This window comes from Elephas maximus, chromosome 20 (genome assembly GCF_024166365.1).
Source record: "Elephas maximus indicus isolate mEleMax1 chromosome 20, mEleMax1 primary haplotype, whole genome shotgun sequence".
Taxonomy (NCBI): domain Eukaryota; kingdom Metazoa; phylum Chordata; class Mammalia; order Proboscidea; family Elephantidae; genus Elephas; species Elephas maximus.
In genome coordinates, this window is record NC_064838.1 from 69,990,086 (window position 1) to 70,011,736 (window position 21,651).

General features: G+C 47.3%; 1 protein-coding gene and 1 long non-coding RNA gene across 3 annotated transcripts in view; one reads left to right on the forward strand and one right to left on the reverse strand.

Moving 5' to 3' along the window:
* The window catches only part of ADAMTS9 (ADAM metallopeptidase with thrombospondin type 1 motif 9), a 199,390-nt gene that overhangs the window by 22,958 nt on the left and 154,781 nt on the right, over positions 1-21,651 (reverse strand). Inside the window, exons 31-37 of the mRNA XM_049862795.1 lie at positions 10,624-10,794; positions 6,240-6,434; positions 4,525-4,657; positions 4,218-4,312; positions 4,020-4,114; positions 3,795-3,928; positions 774-865 (exon numbers count right to left, since the gene is read on the reverse strand). Coding sequence (XP_049718752.1) covers positions 774-865; positions 3,795-3,928; positions 4,020-4,114; positions 4,218-4,312; positions 4,525-4,657; positions 6,240-6,434; positions 10,624-10,794 — 915 coding nt within the window. The remainder of the gene's footprint in view (positions 1-773; positions 866-3,794; positions 3,929-4,019; positions 4,115-4,217; positions 4,313-4,524; positions 4,658-6,239; positions 6,435-10,623; positions 10,795-21,651) is intronic.
* The window catches only part of LOC126064125 (uncharacterized), a 33,216-nt gene continuing 25,656 nt past the window's right edge, over positions 14,092-21,651 (forward strand). For both annotated transcript variants that reach the window (XR_007514448.1, XR_007514449.1), the window contains exon 1: positions 14,092-14,449. This is a non-coding gene — a long non-coding RNA (uncharacterized LOC126064125). The remainder of the gene's footprint in view (positions 14,450-21,651) is intronic.

A 21,651-nucleotide genomic window follows, 5' to 3' on the forward strand; every position in this document is an offset into this window, starting at 1 on the left:
CAAGGATTGGATGTTTGTGAGTCTCCAGGAATGAGGATGGTGCCCGGCAAAAACTGAGCACTCAAGGAATGTCAGCTGACTTGTTAAGACTATTCTAGAGGCATTTCTGGCTGCCATTAAGAGGTCAAGAGAAGCCCATGGAGGTCTTACAAATTTTGGATTCTCCTGGTCTGAGGTATACTTCTTAAAAAAAAAGAAAAAAGTCTCATGTTTGGAAAAATTTAGAAAACATAGGAAATGGAAAAATAAAATATACATAAAAATAAAACTTCCCAATCCATCTTATTGACATATTGGGGTTTTTCCTTCCAGGCCTTTCTGTACTTATACATTAAAATAAACAAAAAGCAAACCTGATGGGACCACACTGCACACACTTTTTGCATCTTCTTTTCTCTACTTAATCCCACGGGCAGTTTTCTATTCCGGGCAATATTCAGAATTTTCCGTGGCTGCTGGCGGTGTGTGGGGGTGGACCTGGGCTGGGTTTGGGCAGCTAATCGTGGGCATCTCTCTCCAGATCTTCATTCAGTGACGTCATGCGAACTTGAAGCTGGTCACGCGGTGAGTATTCACAGCATGGAAATCAGCGGATGCCATAAAGCAGGACGTTTTTGTTTTTTTTCAGAGAGCCAGCCGGTAGACATTTACCAGCACTCCACCGACAGCTCAATATTCACTGAGGGTGCCCTGCTCGGGAGGAGGTGGGAGGTGGATCCTCCATAAGGGGGAGGCTCTGGGGATACACTTGGGGGTACCTGGCCAGCTCATACCTGTGGGCACTTGACAGCACTGTAGCAGTCCCCAGCCGTGGCAAAAGGGACAGGGTGTCCCTCACTGGTCCTCGCAAACTGCAAGTCAGTGGCTGCAGAGTGGGGAAAGGGTAAAAAGGGGAAGAAGGTAAGAATGGGAGAGAGAGTGGGGAAGGGACAGAGGATATTAACAAGGGACAGAAAGAAGAATAATTGCGGAAAAAACAACGGGATGAGGAGAAAGAAACAATCCCAAGTATGATTAGTAGACAAATGGATCCAGATGCTCACTTGTCTCTTCCTCGTTGCATGTGTGCTTCCCAAAGCCTCATTCCTGCGTTTTATCAGCACTGACTGTCTCCGCAGAGTATGGAAGCCAAACAGGGGGTTTAAAAGACTTTGGAACAGATTCCCACACAAATAAATATGTGAAATCCCTCGCTTAAATGCAGGGTGATCGAATGGGCCGGGAACCTCCCGTAACGCGGCAGCAGAGGCTGAAGGACAGGGGGCACAAGCCAGAGAAGCATTTCCAGCTACTTAGGGCCTTTCCCCTGAGGTTCCATCTGTCCTTCCATGGCCGAGGCGCTATTATTACCAAAGTGTGGAGCAACTGGAACTCACATCTTGAAATTATTAATGGCAGTTTCTCAAGTTTGAGGCTAGCTTACAGCTTGTTAAAAAATGCAATAACAACAATACCACCCAGGGCTCTTGTTTTTAACCCTATTGCAGTTCCCGAGACCTCGATCAGGAGGAGTCAAATTGAGAATCCTGTGAAAGATGTCTGCTGGTAGGACTAGGGTCTGGAGTTTGGTTTTTACCTTTCTGCCTTGTCATTTATTGGGGTCGGGGGGGGGCGGGTGTGTGCTCTGTAATGTCAAAAGCAAGCAAGGAAAGATATGCTTCTGTGGGAGCACATTTACCCTGGCCAAATCCTAGTTACTCTTTAGAACCCTTCTCAAATATCACCTCCTCTAGGAAACCTTCCAAGGATTCTCCTTGTACAGTTTTTTTTTTTTTTAATTGCTTCTATCAGGCTTTGTCTTTAACCTCATCAGGGCTGTGATGACTCTTTGCTTGTCTGACTGGCAGGTCAGACTAGGAGCCCCTCGAGGGCAGGGGTCATGGGAAGTGGTCAAGGGGGACATTGTGTAGTTACTATTTATCTTCACATCCCCCATACCTGGGCATAATGTACACGTTTGTTCAGGAAAGTGGTAAATAATAAAAGGATAGCTAACTCATGCGGAGTGCCAACGGCAGTCCCAGGCTTTTGAAAAGCAGTTTTTAACCCCCTCTACCATAATGGTGACAGTGTTTGCTGAGGGGTCCAAGTGGCCAGATGCTGTTTCAGGTGCTTCCCCTTCAACAGCTCACTGACCATCCTAGTTCCTCAAAAGGGGTCCCTAGTGGCTCAAACAGGCCCTTGGTTACTAACTGAAAGGTTAGCAGTTCGAATCCACCCAGAGGACTCTTGGGAGAAAACTTGGCGATCTACTTCTGAAAGGTCACAGCCCTTGAAAATCTTAGAGAGCAGCTCTACTCTGACACACGTGGGGTCACCAGGATCCTGGGGAGCAGCTCTACTCTGACACACGTGCAGTCACCAGGATCCTGGGGAGCAGCTCTACTCTGACACACGTGGGGTCACCAGGATTCTAGGGAGCAGCTCTACTCTGACACACGTGGGGTCACCAGGATCCTGGGGAGCAGTTCTACTCTGACACACATGGGGTCACCAGGATCCTAGGGCGCAGCTCTACTCTGACACACTTGGGGTCACCAGGATCCTAGGGAGCAGCTCTACTCTGACACACGTGGGGTTACCAGGATCCTAGGGAGCAGCTCTATTCTGACACACGTGTGGTCACCAGGATCCTAGGGAGCAGCTCTACTCTGACACACGTGGGGTCACCAGGATTCTAGGGAGCAGCTCTACTCTGACACACGTGGGGTCACAAGGAGTCAGAACAGACTCAACCGTCTGGTCTGACGACCTCAAAAACAATCCACTGTTAGTATTGGGGCCCAGAGTTTGGTTTTACCTTTCCGCCTTGTCTTTCTGGAAAGTAGAAGGCCTTAATCTTCTGCAGAAAACCACACTTTGGGGGAAGGGAAATCAGAATCCCCCGATTCTGCAAGAAAGGGGCCCTTGCCTATTCAAGCAAGCAGAACCCCTGGGTCTTGCTGGGGTGTTTCTCTAAGTGGAGACACTGCAGACCCTCATCCTGAGACCTAATCAGTCTAGCTGAAGGCAATTAAAAATATCTTGGTACAAATCAAGTTTAATCTCCTCAGGAGGAAAGTCATGTGATATGATGGGTTCAGTGTTAATGAGGAAAAATTAATTATTCATTATCCTGTTTTTCCTCTCGTCAAGGGAACGCGTTCGGGTATTTCTGCCGTCTTTACCCATTCCTATGACTGATGGCCCTCACCAAAGCACAGTGCTGGCCAGAGTAGGAAATCGGCGCATGTGCAGGCTAGTTTGCAACAGGTAATTGTTCTTCCCCTGTAGATGGACAGCTGCGTCAGTTAGCTTTCTGCCTGTGTGTGACATACACTCTGCTGGTGGCAGCCGGCTGAGTGAATGCTGCCAAATGAATCTCTTAGCTGTGGGGTTTTCTATCTGCTGCTGCTGTTTCTTCTACCTTAAACCCCCCTGGTACTATGCTTCCTTTTCTATACTGATGCCTGGTCACTAATCCCTAATTCTTACTGACCTGGGGTCTCCCCTGAGATATCACGTTTTCCAGGACGCTGCCCTGGCTCTCCAGACCTCTGGAGTGCTTCCCTCCCCTCCACTCATTCACTCCACACGTAGGGCAGAGCACCTACCCTCGGTTGGGCCCTTTCCGGGTATGGAGATAGAGCGGGAGGAAGAGAACAAAAACTGCCCCGAAGCCTGTGATCAGTGGACTACCAGCTCGTCCACCTTCGTATCCTCAGCACTCGCCTCAGCCAGAGTGCGGCATGTGTTTGCTGACCAAATGGAGAGAAGGCTGAGTGTCCCCCCAGGGGACACCAAACCAAACTCACTGATTATCTGCATGGTGGCCAGGTCTACTCTGATCTTCTGGAAGGTGGAAAAGCCAGCTGCTGTGTAATCCTTCCGGCACTGGCAGTCATCTCGTCGGCTCCCGTTGTAAGGACATTCTGTTGGGTTGTGCAACCTAAATAGAGAGAGAAGGTTCTGGTAAGGATGGGAAGGTACTTCCAGAGATGGTCAGGCATCTGGACTCTTCTGCACCTGGGGTCTCATACCTGTGCCCATAAACCTCGGAGAAATTCTCGGAGTCGCCATGGACCAGTGTCACATATTCTTTGGGGCGGTCAGACTGCATCCCTGCACAGAATATCTGAAAGAGAGACCAGATGGCCCATGAAGAGTGTGTGCAGCAATGGGATGTGAGACCAACAACCATGCACAAAAAACGCTCTAGAATGGTGCCTAACGCCCACCTTCAGGAGCTTCCCTCTAATAATCAGGAGATATTCACCATCCTCGCTGGCACCTTGGAGTCTTCTCACCTCCTTGCAGTTCTGGGGTAACTCACCTAGAAAACACAACACAAAACGGAGTGTGATGCCCAGGACATGCACCATCGGCTTGTGACATGGGTTACACTGTGCACACTGAAGTTTTTCAGCAAAAGGGGTAATTTCTTTAAAAATTCCTATACTTCTAAAAACAGCAGGCAAACAACTAAACAAACAAACAAAACCCTCTGTTCTCCATGTTAAAGATGGCTTCAGCTGGCCAACTTACAGTTGTACACGTTGTGGCAGGTCTTTCTTTCTTCTGGCTTCAGGTCAGCGGGGCACAGCTGGCTGGGCTGGTCCTCATTGGTTAAGCACTGCACAGACCTGTGCATCACCCCAATGCCACAAGACACCGAGCACTGCAAGGCAAGCCAGGCGACCATGGGGTTAGCCAGCCTGTGGCTTGGGCTTCAAGTGGTGCAGAGCCCGAGCCTCCATTTCACATACGCGCTGTGATTTTGGACCTTATGCCGCCGAAAACAAATAGGTGACATTTACTGAGCACTTAGCATGTACCAGTCTCCGTGCTAGGCTTTACATATACATATTTAAACATACACAGAACCCTGGTAGCACAGTGGTTGACAGCTACAGCTGCTAACCAAAAGGCCAGCAGTTCGAATCCACCAGACGCTCCTTGGAAACCCTATGGGGCAGTTCTACTCTGTCCTATAGGGTCACTATGAGTCAGAATCAACTCAATGGCAACGGGTTTGGATTGACACAGTGGTTGCAATAATGGGCTCAAGCATAAGAATGATTGCGAAAATGGTGTAGGACTGGGCAGTGTTTCATTCTGTTGTACATACGGTTGCTCTGAGTTGGAACCGACTGGACCGCACCTAATGACAACATGCATGCATATATACACGTATAGTGCATGTAAGCTTCATAATAACTCTATGAGATAGCACCAACATTATCCCATTATCGCAGTTGAGATATTGGGGCTCAGGTGTTAAATAATTTGTTCAAGGCCATGATGGAGCCAGGATTCAAACCGGAACCCCTTTCAGCTGGTCATATGCTTTGTCTGATCCCTTCTCAGGACTGACAGCATTGTTAGTCCTGAGCCAGGGCTGAGGCAGTTTTCCAGGAAACACCCTGCCTTGTTGTGCCCTAAAGCAGTGGTGTGTTCCCGATACAGAAGGACTAGGACATACAGACTTCCCAGCAACCCTATAACGTGGTGGTATGTTCCCGATACAGAAGGACTAGGATGTACAGACTTCCCAGCAGCCCTAATGCGGTGGTGTGTTCCCGATACAGAAGGACTAGGATGTACAGACTTCCCAGCAGCCCTAATGTGGTGGTGTGTTCCCGATACAGAAGGGCTAGGACGTACAGACTTCTCAACAGCAGCAGCAGCAGCTAAGAATTCTGTAACTCTTGTTTGCCAGACAGAGTTCTCTGTACTTTTTATGCAGTAAAACCTGCAAAAGCCAGAACCTGTGCTCAGTGGAAACCTGTCAGGGAAGGAAAATGCCAATATTTCCACTAATAGGGAGCAATAGAAAAGTGGTCAGACCGCACCCTGTCAAAAGCAAAAAACTTGTGAGACCCAGATAAACAAGGCAGTCTAGCTGTTACAGGTCTCACTGTATTATTAACCCATTTAAGCTTTACAACCACGCATTTTGCTAACTGAGCCACAAAAGTTTTGCAGCTTATGCAAAGCCGTTTAGCTGGGAAGCGGCAGAGCCAGAATCCAGAGTCAGGCTGTGTGGCTTCAGGGTCCTTGCTCTGAGCACCAACCCACCCTGCCAGACAGGAAGAGACCCCTCCTTCTCCTCTCAGCCTATCTCAAAGAACTGGCTCCTGTTTCTCGCCCGAGTCTCTTGCAGAAGCAGAGTCACTGAAGACAGCAGGTCAGCAGGATGTGTTTGGATGCGGTTTGGGGTCCAGGGGCTTTCCCATTTGAGGCCTTGATGATCTACTTACGCTCCCCCAGTTGCCAACTCTCCAGGTAGCTGAGACAGGGCACTCCCTCAGGTAGCAGGGGTGGACGCTGGAGGGCTGCGTGCCTGGGCAGTTGACTGTGGCTTGGTAGCTGTACTCATAATTTTCCTTGCCGGTGTAAATCTCGCTGCACGAGACCAGCCTTTGTTTGTAGCCCTTTCCACAGGTCACTGAGCACTGAGGGGAGAGAAGTTGGGAGGAGAGATTCAAGAGGCCCCTGGGGTAGCCCACAATGGGCCCTGACCTCCACACTGAAAGCTGACCCCATGACAATGCTGCAGAAAGCTCTCACTTTATGAGTTTATTTATTCATTTCAAATGACAGGCCCTGAGCACACAGGGGACACGCAGCCCTATATGACACCTTCTGGGATCCAGTGCTTCCACTCTACCTTCTCGGCCCCCACAGGGGCTGGGGGTGCTGCAAGCCCCTTCTAGGGATTTCCAGGCTGGGAGAAGGGGGCACCCCAGCTGTCAGTGGTTCAGTTTGCAGCCACACCACAATCACATGAGTGGGTACAGCATGCTCTCCCGGCCCCGCAGTGACAAGTGGCCATGTGGGGAAGGCAAGGGGAGCCAGGAGCCAACCGCTGAGTCGGCATTTTCAGTGAGAAACCCAAACACGCAGCCAAGGGGACTCGGGACAGCTTTCCTTCCCTACTTGATGCTTTCTGCTTCCCGTCTGTTCTCCCTTCTTTCTTCTCTCTCCCAAGCTATGTATCTCGACAGAAACGTTACCTTCTTTACTATCTCTCTGTCTGGAGTCCCTGAGTGGTGCAAATGGTTCACACACTGGGCTGCTAACTGAAAGGTTGGAGATTCCAGTCCACCCAGAGGTGACTTGGAAGAAAGGCCTGGTGATCTACTTCCAAAAAATCAGCCATTTAAAACTCTTTGGAGCAGTTCTGCTCTGACACACACAGGTCACCATGAGCTGGAGTCGACTGGAGGGCAAGTGGTGGTAGTAGAGACCTCTACCCAGTGATGTCACGTAGTCGTTAACTCTTGGAATAATTAAACAGCATTCTCAATAACTCAGAGCAGAAGGAGAAGGGACAACAGCTTACTGTTGTTTCCTGTTCCTTCTGCAATGAGACACCTAAGGAGTTACTTATACGATTTTATATGTTCACCCTCCAGAGCTAAGTACTTTACATAATTTGTTTGTTTTAAAAAACTTAAAACTGTGCTTCCCCTCCCTCCCCTGATCCCGGCAACAGCTACAGTTTTGCTGTTTCCAGAATGTCATGGGGTTTGGCTGTGCAGCAGACACGTCAAGGGCAGGGGCTACTGTCTATGATACTGTAGTGGCGGCACATGGCTTATGCATTTCTGAAACCCACAGGGCTTAGGGCACATGGAGTGAACCCTGATGTAAACTGTGGACTTCATTAGTGACAGCGTGTCAATATTGGCTCATCATCTGTAGCAAACACAGCGCACTAATGCAGGTCACTAATACCCCAAGGACCTGTGAGGGCAGGGTACAGAATCTCTGCACTTGTGTACGATCTTTCTCTAAACCTAAAACTGCTCTAAAAAATAAAGCGTAGAAAGAAAAAATGAATTACAATTCATTTAGCTTTGATGATTTTTTAGGCAAAGGGCTGGCCAACATCTGCAAAGGTGTTACCTAAAATTAGGGTGGCTTATCGGACTCCCTGGAAACCCTGGTAGCATAATGGTTAAGTGCTATGGCTGCAAACCAAAGGGTCAGGAGTTCGAATCCACCAGGCTCTCCTTGGAAACTCTATGGAGCAGTTCTACTCTGTCCCATAGGATCGCTATCAGTCGGAATTGACTTGATGGCAACAAGTTTGGTTTTGGTTTTTATTGGAGTCCCTGAGTAATGAAAATGGTTAAGTGCTTGGTTGTTCACCAGAAGGTTGGGGCTTTGAATCCATCCGGGGATGCCTTAGAAGAAAGCCCTGATGATCTACAGCCATCAAAAACCCTACAGAGCACAGTTCTGCCCTGACACATATGGGGTTGCCATGAGTCGGAATTGACTTGAAAAGAGTGATTTGGTCTTGGTTTTATCAGTATTCTTGAGACCAAGGATTCCTTGGGGAGGGAGACCCGTGAAACAGGATGCAGCACGTGGTGGAGGCTTTTTCTGGCTTGAGAAGCCACAGCTCCCGTTACTTCTCAAGGGTGGTTAAGAACTGCTGCTTCCTATTTCCTGCTGTCTTCTGGGCTCTTGCCGTAGGTCACGTGGTTTTCCTCTCTCCTACCCTTTCAGGGAGAAGGCTCCCACTGGAGAGAACCTGGAGGCAGGAGGGAAGAGGCCCTGCCAAGGCAGGGAGGCCCTGAGCCTTCCCTTCCAGCTGGCAGGAGACCTGGGCATGTTCTGTGAATATTTCTTCCTTCTTTGGCTGCCATTGTTCAAATGTTCCGAAATCCACTTGACGGCAGGCCAGGGGAGCACAAGGCTAGCCAGGGGTGCTGCCTGCCTGGACAGACGGCCAATAAACGCTCTGTCTGTCCAAGCTGTGGGTATCCTGAAGGTGTCTAACCTGGGGCTTGCATATAATAACTTTGGTCTGTATGAAGTTAGCAAACGAGGCTGTACGTTTGAGAAGGCAAAAACTGGGACTGTCGCTCCTACAAAGTAGGAGTAAAAGCAGCCCAGTGATTGCTCATGTAGGGGGAGCAGTGGGGGAGAGGTGCTTTCTAATGAGACTGAGCCCCAAATATGGTCAGGCTGGTGTTCAGAGACCCAGAGCTCTGAAAAGAAGCTGCAAAGACCAGGCGCCCATTAGCAGCCTTGTGAAAACACTGACTGCCTCGGGTTTCCACAAACCATTTCAGACCAGAGCTTTGAAGCATGACTGGCTGAACCAGGAGTGAGGGACTACGTCACGGAGGACCTGGGGGGGTGAATTCACCGAACATCCTCTCTCACTCCCAGCCCCCTTGGGGTCTGAAGGGGTTGGAAACCCATAGTAAAGGCTATTTCGAATGCTTGTCCAGGTTCCGCATGTTCCTGGCTGGCCAGTAGTAATCCACATGGTGGACCATGTCTTCCCTCCAGCCTTTGAGGATCTATAGTACCACCCAGGGCATGTCAAGAACATGCATGGCTCTCAATCTTGGCACCACTGACATTCTGGGATGAATACTTTGTTGTGGGGGCTGTGCTGTGCACTGTAGGATGTTTAGCAACATCGCTGGTCTCCACCCACTAGATGCCAGTGGCACATCCTGCCCCAAGTTGTGACAACCAAAAACGTGTCCACACACTGCCAAAGCCCCTGGAGGGGCAAAACCCCTAGGGTAGAGTGGAGGGTAGGGAGATGCAGTTAGAGAAGAGTTGAGGGCCAGCTTTAGTGAGGAAATAATCCAGCGCCCAAGATACACATCACCTCAGTGCAAATATTCATCCCTTTAAAATGTGAGAATGCTGCCCTGCCACACTCTAATGTGACCCTGGTTATAGCAAGCCATCAGCTAGGAATCTCTGGCCCCTTTGCTACGAGCTCAGGTGCTTCCCTTACACACCTCTAGTTTTTTTTTTTGGGGGGGGGGCAAAAGGGCAACTTGTTTTGATGCTATAGGTCTTTTAATGTTGGGAAGATTATAACCCAGGAAGGTCTTTTAGTGTTTGGGAAGATTATGAAGTTTGGAAATAATATAATCATGGTATTATTACTATTGGTTTATTAATGATAAAAAGTGTGTAGGTAGGCGTTGTGTGCAAGAGGAGGTAAGGAAGAAAAAAAGGCACTTCAGAGTGTTTGGACCTTATAAAAAATCATTTTGCCCCTCTGGATCAGGGCTTGTAACTAGGCAATCCAGATCTGGTTCGTGTAAGTGTTTAGCTTGCCCACACAATATTTTAAACCAAAAAATTGAGCTCACATTTTGAAATCTGGAGATTTCACATAGAAGTCCAGACTTTTGGCTTCTCTTGAAGCATTGGATTTGCTAACACTGGGCCCTCGTTTCTGCATGGCCTCCCACGGTGTGGAGGAGAGCCTGCTCCCTTTACACAGCATGCACCTATTTGCCACAGTCCCCACCTCTCCCTGATGTCTCCCTGACCCTAACATATTTTCTTCTACTTAGCTTTCTTCAGGTACCTCCAGACATCCTGAGAATTTGCAGTTCCTGCACTAAATCCTTCTTGATCTTACCAACAGAGCATCAAAGTGAACCACAGAATGGAAGGTATGGATTGAAGGGAGCATAGAGTCCATCTCAGACTTTGCTCCCAATTTGCATACATGGGAACTCTGGCCCAGTAAGGCCCACAGCCACTCAGGGCAGAACTGGCAGGCAGCCGAGTCCCGCATCCTGCCTGCATCACCTGCTGGTCTCAGGCCGTGACTGACCTGATGGTGGTTGCGGGGTCCCCAGGACATACCTCCGACCATTCTCCTGTGATCCAGACGTACTCGCAGGGCTGTAAACTGCAGCTCTCGCGGTTGGCAGGCTGCTGGCTCACGTCACAGTGCTCACTGGCGACCTCGTCCTTGTCCTCCTGCACACATACCACCTTGCGGTACCTGGAGCCTTCGCCACAAGTTCTGGTGCACTGCTCGAGACAGACAAGGTGGGTTTTGACGAGGAAGGCTAAGGGATGACTATATGATACTGTATCACTGTTGTCACAGTGGATTCTCCTTGTTCCCAGTAGTTGTCCTAAAAGTCCCTGCAAACACTGAATCAGTGAGTACTGAACCAGCCTGCTCCACCTCAGCTGGGAACGTGCACGCTGCTCTGTACTTGTCTGCGAACGACCTCAAAAACGCCACAGGTATTGACTTTGGGGTTACAAATAAATTTTAGCAAGTAGGTAAATTCACAATATGAAATCTTTAAATAATGAGGATTGAAGAGTTTATCGTTGTACCAGGGACAGTGTTGTTAGGTAACTGGGATAAAAAGTGAGTTCTCCGATAATCTCTGCCCTCAGGGATCTCACGGGCCCAACGGGAATGCAGATAAGGAAACAAATGTGGCTGATCCTGCACTGGTTTGAGGTGATTTGCTCCTCCCTACCTCACCCTAAAAAAAACCTGTTGCTGTCGAGTCAATTCTGACTCACAGCGACCCTATATAGTGCTCGTAATTCATAGCTGTACCCCAGATCCATCTTTTGACTATTGTGAGTACTGCTGCTATGTACATGCATATACATGTTTGAACACTCGATTTCAGTATTTTTTACTTAGGAGTGGAATTGCTGGGTCATATGGTATGCCCCGTGTCTTTTGGAGAGCCACTTTGTTCTTTGAGGATACAGATAAACCCTTTATTACCTGCAAACTTAGCTCAAGATTTCTGCTGCTTGAAAGCAAACTTCAATATCTATGATGTAGTTATCTGTAATTTTTCTGGGGTACAAATATGAATTGCAGGTACTGTGAGGTGGGAATGGAGAAGCAAATCACTTCAAGTTAGTGCAAGAGGCTGGCTAAGCCCAGTTCCCTAGCTCAGTGTGGCCTTGGGGTTTCTGTTCCCCTGGAGTGTGCCGGGAACTGCTGTGAAATGATAACATTTTTGTTATCATCATAAAAAACAAAACCAAACAAATGATCTAGAGAGCCACTGAATGTTTAAAAAAAAAAAAACAAACCAAAAACCAGTTAATCTGGGATGTGTAGACATGTGCAGAAGAAATACTTAACTCCCTATAGAAGAGTAATTCCTTAGAAAACCTGAGGTTGGGTGGCTCAGAGAAGATCATGATTATTGAGCAGCCAAACCTGAATCACACCCTCCAATGTCTCTCTTGCTTTCACTAACCCACAGGGCTTCACTCAATAAGTAACAGTTTAGAGCAGAGTAACAATGATCCCTAGATACTTTATGCTTGTTAAGCTTTTCTCCCTTGGTCTTGACGAATGGTTAACTACTCTGTAAGATATTTTCCCAATGCTGTAAAAGGGATCTGGGAAGAGACAGAGTTCTGCCAATGGAGAAAAGGAAGTTGGGAAGCCTTACCTTGAATACAATTTTTAGAAAAATTAACCTGAGTAAATAAGTGACTTACCCAGAGCTTTGGAATTAGTCAACAGCAGCTCTGCAAATCACGTAGTAAGGATTTTCTCCTGGAGTCCTGAACCCTAACTAAGGCACAGGGGCTGTATGATCAGGAAAATCCAGCCCGTGCTATTGGGCTTATCAGCTTTCGGTATACTTTCCCACTGTCCTATGGTTAATGACTCTCTCATCTGCCCTGGAATACGATCCAGAATACTCTGACAAGCACCTGGAAAGTTCGACTAGATTCATTCTAATTTCCAAAAGTTTTTCTCAAATTTCATTTTTGGCTTTTAGAAAAAAGTCTACCAAGTACTTAAGTAATACCACCAACCAAACCAAACCTGTTGCCATCAAGTCGATTCCTCGATTATAACTCATGGCGACCCTACAGGACAGAGCAGAACTCTGCCCCATAAGATTTCCAAGGATCAGCTAGCGGATCTGAACTGCCAACACTTTGGTTAGCAGCTGAGCTCTTAACCACTGCAATGATGCAATGAGTAGAAACTGCCTTTCCTTGAAGACTGTAATCAAGTTGCTTAAAACTTTCAAATAAATCTTTGGTGAGATTCCCTAACCACAGGAGGAAGAAAATTCCTTCATATTCCTTCATCTTGTCATTTCTAGGGCCAGATTAACTCTATGGGGCATTGCTGGAGAGTGTGTGGACAGGAAAGTCTCAGAAACCAAAAGGGAAATTAGACAGCACAGTATTCTTTGTGCATTGTATTGAGTTCTAATATGATGAAAACAAACAAACAAAAACCCAAACCCACTACTACTGCTGAGTTGATTCTGACCCTATAGGACAGAGCAGAACTGCTCCGTAGGGTTTCCAAGATGCGGCTGGTGGATTCCAACTGCTGACCTTTTATTTTAGTTAGCAGTGGACTGCTTACCTATTACCCCTATAACGTGATAAGGAACTACAATTACAAGTCAATTCATCTAACACTGCTTTATATCAGGGTTTTGAATCAGTTCATCCCAGTTAGAACTTCTGCTGAGAATTTGCATGTCCACTTCAGATATACTGAATCAGAATCTACATTTTAACAAGATTCCCAGGTGACCTATAAGAAGGTTCCAACTGAAATGAACCAGTTCAAAGCCCTGCTTTAAATTAAAAAACAAACAAACAAAAACACACAACAGTCCTCAAATTATCAGTGGGTTCTATTCCCAAAACTCATTTTCTTAAAGTCAGGTATTTAGAGTTTGGATAATTTTGCCCCAAAGCAGTATTTGCAAAGGAAAAAGGAGGCAGAAATATAGAGATATTTCATAACTTTAAAGCCTTTCCTTCACTCAACACGTATTTACAGTGGGCCAAGTCCTGTGCAGGCTCTGGGGATCCAGCTGATGTCTTCTTATTTGCCTTCTCTCTCTATGACATCGGGGAGGCTGTTACTGCCAGCTTAGGGTCTCATGTCTCAGGTCATCTGCAAAACTGGTGACCACTGGGGTTTAACACCTGGGCCACCTTGTATGATTATGTGAGCAGACCTGGTTCATAACAGGCCTCTCTGTTACTGTTGGTTAGGTGCCATCAAGTCAGTTCTGATTCATAGTGACCCTATGTACAACAGAATGAAACACTGCCCTGTCCTGCACTGTGATGGTTAAGATTGTGGGCCAACTTGGCTGGGCTATGATTCTCAGTGTTTTGGCAGTTGTATAATGTTGTGATCACTTCTTTGTGAAATCTGATATGTGATCACCCCCATTATGGAATCTGCTGAGTGGTAGTGACGGGGGTGGGGCCTGTGGCAGCTCACCATCCCCTCAGCCTTCATCTCTCCGCCTTCTGCCACTTTCTTCCTTCCTGCTCGCCTGGCAAATGTTGTTGGCCTGTTCTGGATCCAGCAGCTGTTTCTTGTCTGACCTCTGGTTCTTGGGACTTGAGCTAGCAGCTTACCTGACCATCTTGGGATTCCCTGATCTTCACAGCCTGTGAGCAAGAGTCCTGCTCTCTGACCTGCCTATCTTGGGTTTGCCAGCTCCTGCGGCTACGTGACTCGGGAGAAACCTTGCGGTCTTGCCTGTCAACCTTGTGGATTCCTTGTCCGTCACAACCTGTGAGCAGGATCCCTACTCTCCAACCTACTCATCTTGGGTTCACCAGCTTCTGTGGCTCTGTGAATTGGGAAAGGACTGTATCCTGATCCAAGGACTTGGGATATTCCAACCCCTACAATTGCGTGAGCTATTTCCTTAATATAAATCTGTCTCTCTATATTTATATGCATTATTGGTTTTGCTTCTCTAGAGAACCCAGCCTAAGACATGCACCATCCTCACAACCATTGTCATGCTTTAGCCCATTGTTCTAGCCACTGTGTCAATCCATCTCATTGAAGATCCTTCTCTCTTTTGCTGACCCTCTACTTTACGAAGCATGATGTCCTTCTCCAGAGACTTGTTCCTCCTGATAACATGTCCAAAGTATGTGAGACAAAGTCTCTGAGGAGCATTCTGGCTGTACTTCTTCCAAGACAGATTTGTTCATTCCTCTGGCAGTCCATAGAATATTCAGTATTCTTTGCCAACACCATAATTCAAAGGCATTGATTCTTCTTTGGTCTTCCTTATTCATTGTCCAGCTGGACAGCTTCTCTAGGTGGTGCAAATAGTTAAATGCTCAGCTGGTAACCAAAAGCTTGGCGATTCGTGTCCATTCAGAGGTGCCTCCGAACAAAGGCCTGAAGATGTACTTCTGAAGAACCAGCCGCTGAGAACCCTGTGGAGTCTGGTTCTACTCTGACACATGTAGCGTTGCCATGAGCTGGAGTAGACTCGATGGCAGCTGTTATTTTTTTTCTGTTCATATTCAAAAAAAAAAATTGCTGTCGAGTTGAGTAGATTCCAACTCACAGCGACCCTATATGACCGAGTAGAACTGCCCCAAAGGGTTTCTAAGGAGCACCTGGTAGATTCGAACTGCTGACCTTTTGGTTAGCAGCTGTAGCCCTTAACCACTATACCACCAGGGTTTCCCTGTTCATATTAGAGAGGGTAATTGAGTTAGAAAACATCAGCGCCTTCTGCAAATGTGGCGGAAATGAGAGAAGGGGAAGAAGGGGTGGAAATTTCCAGAGTCCAAGCAGCTGAATGGGGTGCTTAGGTAGTGACAAGGGAGGTGGACAAGTGAAGGGGATGAGCAGTTAGGGAGAAGGGGAGAAGCCATTCTCAGGGGGGACTCAGCCTGGATTGATGCACAGAGGTGAGAAATGTCAGGGGTGGGAGACAAAGGTCTGGGATGTGGGGAGAAGGGAGTGAAGTCCCTGGGTGCTGCAAATGGTTAACGCACATGGTTGTTAACTGAAAGGTTGGAGGTTCAAATCCACACAGAAGCCCCTTGTTAGAAAGGCCTGGCGATCTATTCCAAAATATCAGTCCCTACTCTGGTACATACAGGGGTCGCCATGAGTTGGAACTGACTTGATGACAACCTTTTTTTTTTTTAGTCTGAGGTTATTAGAACATACAATTTGAGACAGGGATTTGTGAGAAGAGGGTGGGCAGAGGCCAGGTCATGAAGGGGCTTGTAAACCTCTCGCTCTGCTTAGGAGCAAATCCAACCCCTTGCCAAGGCCTACAGGACACAGCACAGCCCAGCTGCTCCTGCAGCTCCAACCACTTTTCACCCACTTGTTCCCTCGCTCACTCTGTCCTTACCATACTGCACTTCAGTTCACACACATGAGGGGCCTGTTCTCCCTCAGGGCCAATGCAAAGCCCTTCCTTCCACCTACGTCTTCCCTTGCTCTTCACTCCCTGACCGCCAAGAGAAGGTGGCACTGCCTGCCATTCAGCACCTTGTTTTTTCCTCGGCAGCACTTCTGACAGGTGGGATTTCAGGTGCACAAGGCATGCTGTTTGCTTGTTTTTCGTCTGTCTCCCCCACTAGACTCTGAACCCCACAAAGCAATTCCATTTTCTCTGTTGCATGCCAGCTGCCCCGTGCCTGGCACTCTGCAGGCACCTGATAAATATCTGTTAAATAAATAAATGAGGGAATGAATAATAAACAGTTAATATCCAGCCCTGTACACACATCAAAATCTGATCACTCTCTCTTGTAAACTTCAAGAAAATCTTTGTAACAAATGACCAAGGTCCTGCTCATGTTTAACTTTTCTGGGCTAAGAAAATGGACTTGGGAAACACCCTACAGCTGATCTCACCAAAGTCCTTAGACTCCAAATATGTACTAGAGCTGCCCAAGCCTGTCCTGGGCCAAAGAGAAATGGGGTCAGCAGTTCTGCAAAGGCTAGATGCAGCTGAGCACAGCTTGTCCATGGCATCATGACAAGAAAATAAACAGCTGTTCTTACAGGAAAAAGAGTTTGCTTGAATATGCTAAGAGACATTTTAGAATGTCTTTAAAGAGCTAAAGAAGAAAGGTCATGAATTTGCAGGTATTTCTCTTTTTCTTTTTCTCCCTCCCTCTCTCTTTCTTTTCCTCCTTTTCTCCCTATTTCCCACCTTCCATTCATCGATCCCTTTTGTCCCCCCATTCCTTCATAGATTCATTCATTCAACATGTGTCTTCTATGCTCTCTAGGTACCAAGCTAAATGCTGGGAAAACTCTGGTGAGCAAGACCCCTGACCTCAAATAGCTGATAAAATTTAAGAGGAAAAAACAAAAACAAAAGCTAACCCATTGCTGTCGAGTCGATTCCGACTCCTAGCGACCCTATAGGACAGAATAGAACTGCCTCATAGGGTTTTCCAAGGAGCGCCTGGTAGATTTGAACTGCCGACCTTTTGGTTAGCAGCCATAGCTCTCAACCACTATGCCACCAGGGTAAGAGGAAAACGGACAACACTTCCCGGTGTTAAGAGCTGGAGAGGAGTAATTTCAGATTATTATTAGAGCCGAAAAGAGGGGCACTGACTCAGTACTAGTGAGATGTGATCAGAAACGGTTTCTGGCAGGAAGTGACATCTTGGTTGTGCCCTAAAAGATAAGCAAGGGTCACTGAGATGAGGGAAGGAGCAGGGCAGCTACTTTGTGATGCAGAAGTACTAGAGAGGGAAGAGAATGCTCTAGGTAAAGAAAAACACTTGCAAGACCTGGGAGATGTATTCCTTACTACTAAGAGATGTCTAACCCATATACCAACGATTCAAATTTGCTCAAAAGAATCTTCACAGTTACAAATGAATTTATGTATCAGATTATAATATTATTAATACTATTAATAAGCAAATCCTTTATGATAGTAAATGTCAAAAGGATTAAAAGATCTTTTAAATTTATTTTCAAACAATCTCATGAACATTTTAATTCTAAAATGGGCAAAACTGAGCAATAAGAGGACAAATAACTCACTCAAGGTTGGCACGTGACATTAAAAGCCCACTGCTGTGATGTGCAGGCTAAATTGAATTGCTGGTCATTACCTCCACTCTCGATCAGGAGGCCACTGTAGCTTTGCTGGAAGCCTGAAATGTGCTAGGCAGTACACCGGCTCCTCACTCAACCTTACCTAAGCCTCACTATGACCCTTCAGCAACGTCCAGCACCGGATTCCCACTTTGCAAATGGGCTAACCAGAGCATAGAGATTTGAAGTCAGTGCTCAGAGCTGCAGAGTCAGCTCTAACCAACACTGAATGGAAGCTCTCTTAATTACAACGTGTTGCTTCCAGGGCATACACAGAATGAGATATGGATGCCTGGATAGAGCTCTTTGCCCTTCCCCAATTATTCTGCCCTACATCCACAAGTCCAGACCCTCCTTCACGGTATGATGAAGGCACTGGGGCCTCTTCCCCTTCAGCGCCAGCAGGCCTCACAATGAACAGAGGCAGCCCCCTGAGGCGGCCAGCATCATCAAGACTCGCTTAGTGACATGGCTTAAGGTCTGATGGTCAACCAACTGGATCAAGGAGGTGGGGCTGGAAAACCAGTAAAGAGAAAACCCTTTGATTCCAACTCCACAGGAAGAGGCATGACAAGCCAGCAAAAGGGAAATAAAATAATTGACTGTAGGGGTATGTTGACACGGGAGGCCATGGAACACGAAGGTTTAGGGCATGTGGTAAACAGATCAGGCTGCTGGCTTCAAATTCCAGCCTCATCACTTACTAAATGCACAGCCTTGGATGAATTCACCTAGCTAAGCCCCAAGTTTGCTCATCTTTAAGTGGCGATAAAATATAATTACCACATCTGTGAGTTAAGGAAATGGTTAAAACATGTACTCCATGTAAAAACACTCGACACAGTGCCTGGTCCATAAAAAAAAAAAAAAAAATTTTTTTTTTTTTGTTTGGTCCATAGCTTAATAAGTAATGTGCTCTGTTGCTCTGTGACTTTTAATGTCATCAGCACTAGGGTTACTGCACCGTTCAACTCTAGGGGCTGCTTTTCCCATTGTAGCCCTATGGGAATGGCACTCCCTGGAGCTGTGCAGTGTACAACCTGTGTAGCTGCACAAAACATCCCTGATGATCACGCTACTACAGCTATGGAGAACTATGTTATAGGGTAGAACTGCTCTGTAGGGTTTCCTTAACTGTAATCTTTATGGATGCAGACTGTCAGGGCTTTCTTCTGCAGCGCCACTGGGGGTAGGGGTTCAAATCACCAACCTTCAGGTTAATAGTTGAGCACAAACCATTTGTTTCACCCAGGGACACTGGGGGAACTGGAAGGAGACTGTATTTTCAACTGATCACCACTTACTGTTTAACTAGGGCACTTTGGATTGGGAAAGTAGGAGCAATTAATAACTATACCAGGACCACTGACATAAACCAGAACTGCCCCAGGGAAGCAGGACATGTGGTCACCATCTTCATGACTTGGTCTATTAAGGTGCCTGCCCAACTGCAATCAACATTCACTCTACAGCTTGTTGCTGTGGGAAATCCTGAGAGGGCCGCTAGCATGCCTTGTACATGGGGAACATAAAAACTTTTGATGGGGCCTCTCCCTTGTCCAGCTGCCCTGAGCCTCGATCTGCCAGTACAGCGTCATGCAACAGTCTCCCACATTGCTCTCTTCGCCCTCCACCCACCTTCTCCACACTCTCCATTTGGGCTCCGGCAAATGAGAAGAACATCTACAGGAGGACAACAATGGGAATCTGCTTCTCCATTGTTTAGAGTCTTCCAGTGTGAATGGTTAACCTCCAGCAAATTTCCTAAACATAGGGACAAGTCAGGCTATCTCCTTACGTCTTCTGCTCTGATACCGAGTTTGATAGAAGTATTTGAGGAAGGATTTAAAAAGGTTCATCTGCACAGCATACGCAAAGACATAAATTTCTACGCATATTTTGCACGATCAGAGAAGAGGAATTTCCTCAGTGCATGTGTGGCAAGGTTTTTCCATTCTTTGGAATTAAGCAATTGCAAATGGAGCTTGGCTTTTTGTGACTGGCTCTAACATTTTCAAAAGCTGGCTAAAGCGTGAGCTATGAGCTCAGATTCCTTTTTAAACACTCTCTTACTTTCCGCTCCTTGGAGCTGTTACACTGGGTTGAGTTCGGCATGAGATGGAGAGGGAGAGGGAGAAAGCAGGCAATGGAAGGTCTGAAACAAGAATTACAGAGAGAATCAAGAGGGAACAAGGGCTGAAGGAGAAAGAGGAGGATTCTCTTCCTCCTTCTATACCTGACACTGGCAATGCCTCCCAGCCACAAAAAAAAAAAAAAAAGGGGTAGCCAAACCCTGACTTTTCAGGCCTTCCAATTATAGCCACCTTCAGCTGTTCCTGGAGCTGGGGCACAGGGGTAGCCTGGATGGCTGAAATGCACATGGTATTTGCAAACCTCACCTTTGCCTGTGTTGCATTTTCAACCTCTTCCCCTACTAAGTATCCAATTAGAATTGCTGACCATGATGGAGGCCATAAAAACAACTCTCTTCCTCGCTAGCTCTATTTATATCAGGACAACTCTGCATAGTGATGATCAGACCTGTTCTACAGATGGCAAGCCCGGAGCAGTGAAGGATCCTTGTTCGAAGTCACATGGCTAATAAGGGGCAGTGCTGGGATAGGAACCTGGTCTGCAGAATTCTGAAGTCTTTGGGGGATCCCAATACCTTGAAGGGCTCAAGGGCAATTAGCTGGAAATCTAACTGTTTTATCCATTACCCCCTGCCACTGCCTAGTAGAAGTAAAATAACCAAAAGGACCAAGTAGCCAGAGGGGGAAAATTCCTAAAGAAAGAGATGACTGGAAAGAATGGACATACTCCACCAGGAGGGGGAGGGAGAGGGGAGAACAAGAGCCGAGAGCACAGTCCTAGGTCATAATGGTCTAAGAGAACCAATTTAGGATCAAGTCTTGCTTCTTCCACTTGCTAGGTATGTGACACTTGGTAAGTGCTAACAACTCTCAGAAACACAGTCTCCTGGGAGCTTCAGACTTCCAGCCACCATGGCGCCATAGACAAAAGCACCAGGCTGACCCTCTACAGCAAAGACCCCCAAAACTAAAACAGAGACAAACATCATTCCTGGAACCTGAAGCGTCAAATGAAGAGATAAAGAACTCAGCCAAGCACCGAATGGCATAAGAAACTGACAGAGGACAGAGAGGGAGCAGAGACACCTGTGGAGGGCCACCATCTTGGACTCCAGTCGGGGATCAACAGACAGGGGGCACGAGAAAGCAGCTTTGCCCAACTCCCAGCAGGAGACAGCACCCAGTAACCAGCCGTACACACTTTCCCACCCCCTATCCTCTGCCCGCTGCTCTACCTCTGAGCTTCCCGGCTGGCTGCAGTGGCTCCACCGGCCAGGGAGTGCGGCCCCTGTGCGGCTTGGATTCGCCCCACCCACGTCGGAGATCCGAGGACAGGGAGTGTGGGAAAGCAGCTTCATGAAGTTTCCAGCAGGGGGCAGAGCACCTGGTAACCAGCTACACAAGCTTTCCTAGCCCCTCACCCCCACCTCCTCTGCTTCCTGCCAGCCACAGTCTCTTGGCAGGGAGGCAACTGCTTTGGCCTCAGGCTGCTTAGATTCACCCTGCCCACACTGGCTGGGCCCCTGAGCTGGTGTTCGTTCTTTCTGTCTCTTTTGGTTTCTTCTATGCCTCCTACCACCTCCCCCTCCTTTCTCTGGAACACCTGGCTCTGTGTGCCATCTTTCTTTGATCTTGAAAGGCTGTGAAGCCATGCTGGACTGGGGAACCACTCCCCTGGCCTGTAACACCATGCTGGTGGGATAACTGCAGCTTCTTTTGCCTTGTTTTGTTCGTTTGTTTGTTTTGTTTCTTTTTTTTTTTTTTTTTTTTATTAGAGGTTGGGAGCTCCTTTTAGCCAGGCTGCACTGCATGGCTTAGGAGCTACTCTCCCAATCTGTGCAGCCAAGTAGATGGGATCCCTGGGGGCATTTCTTTTTTTTTTTTTTTTAATTTTCTCTCTCTTTTTCCTTTTCTGTC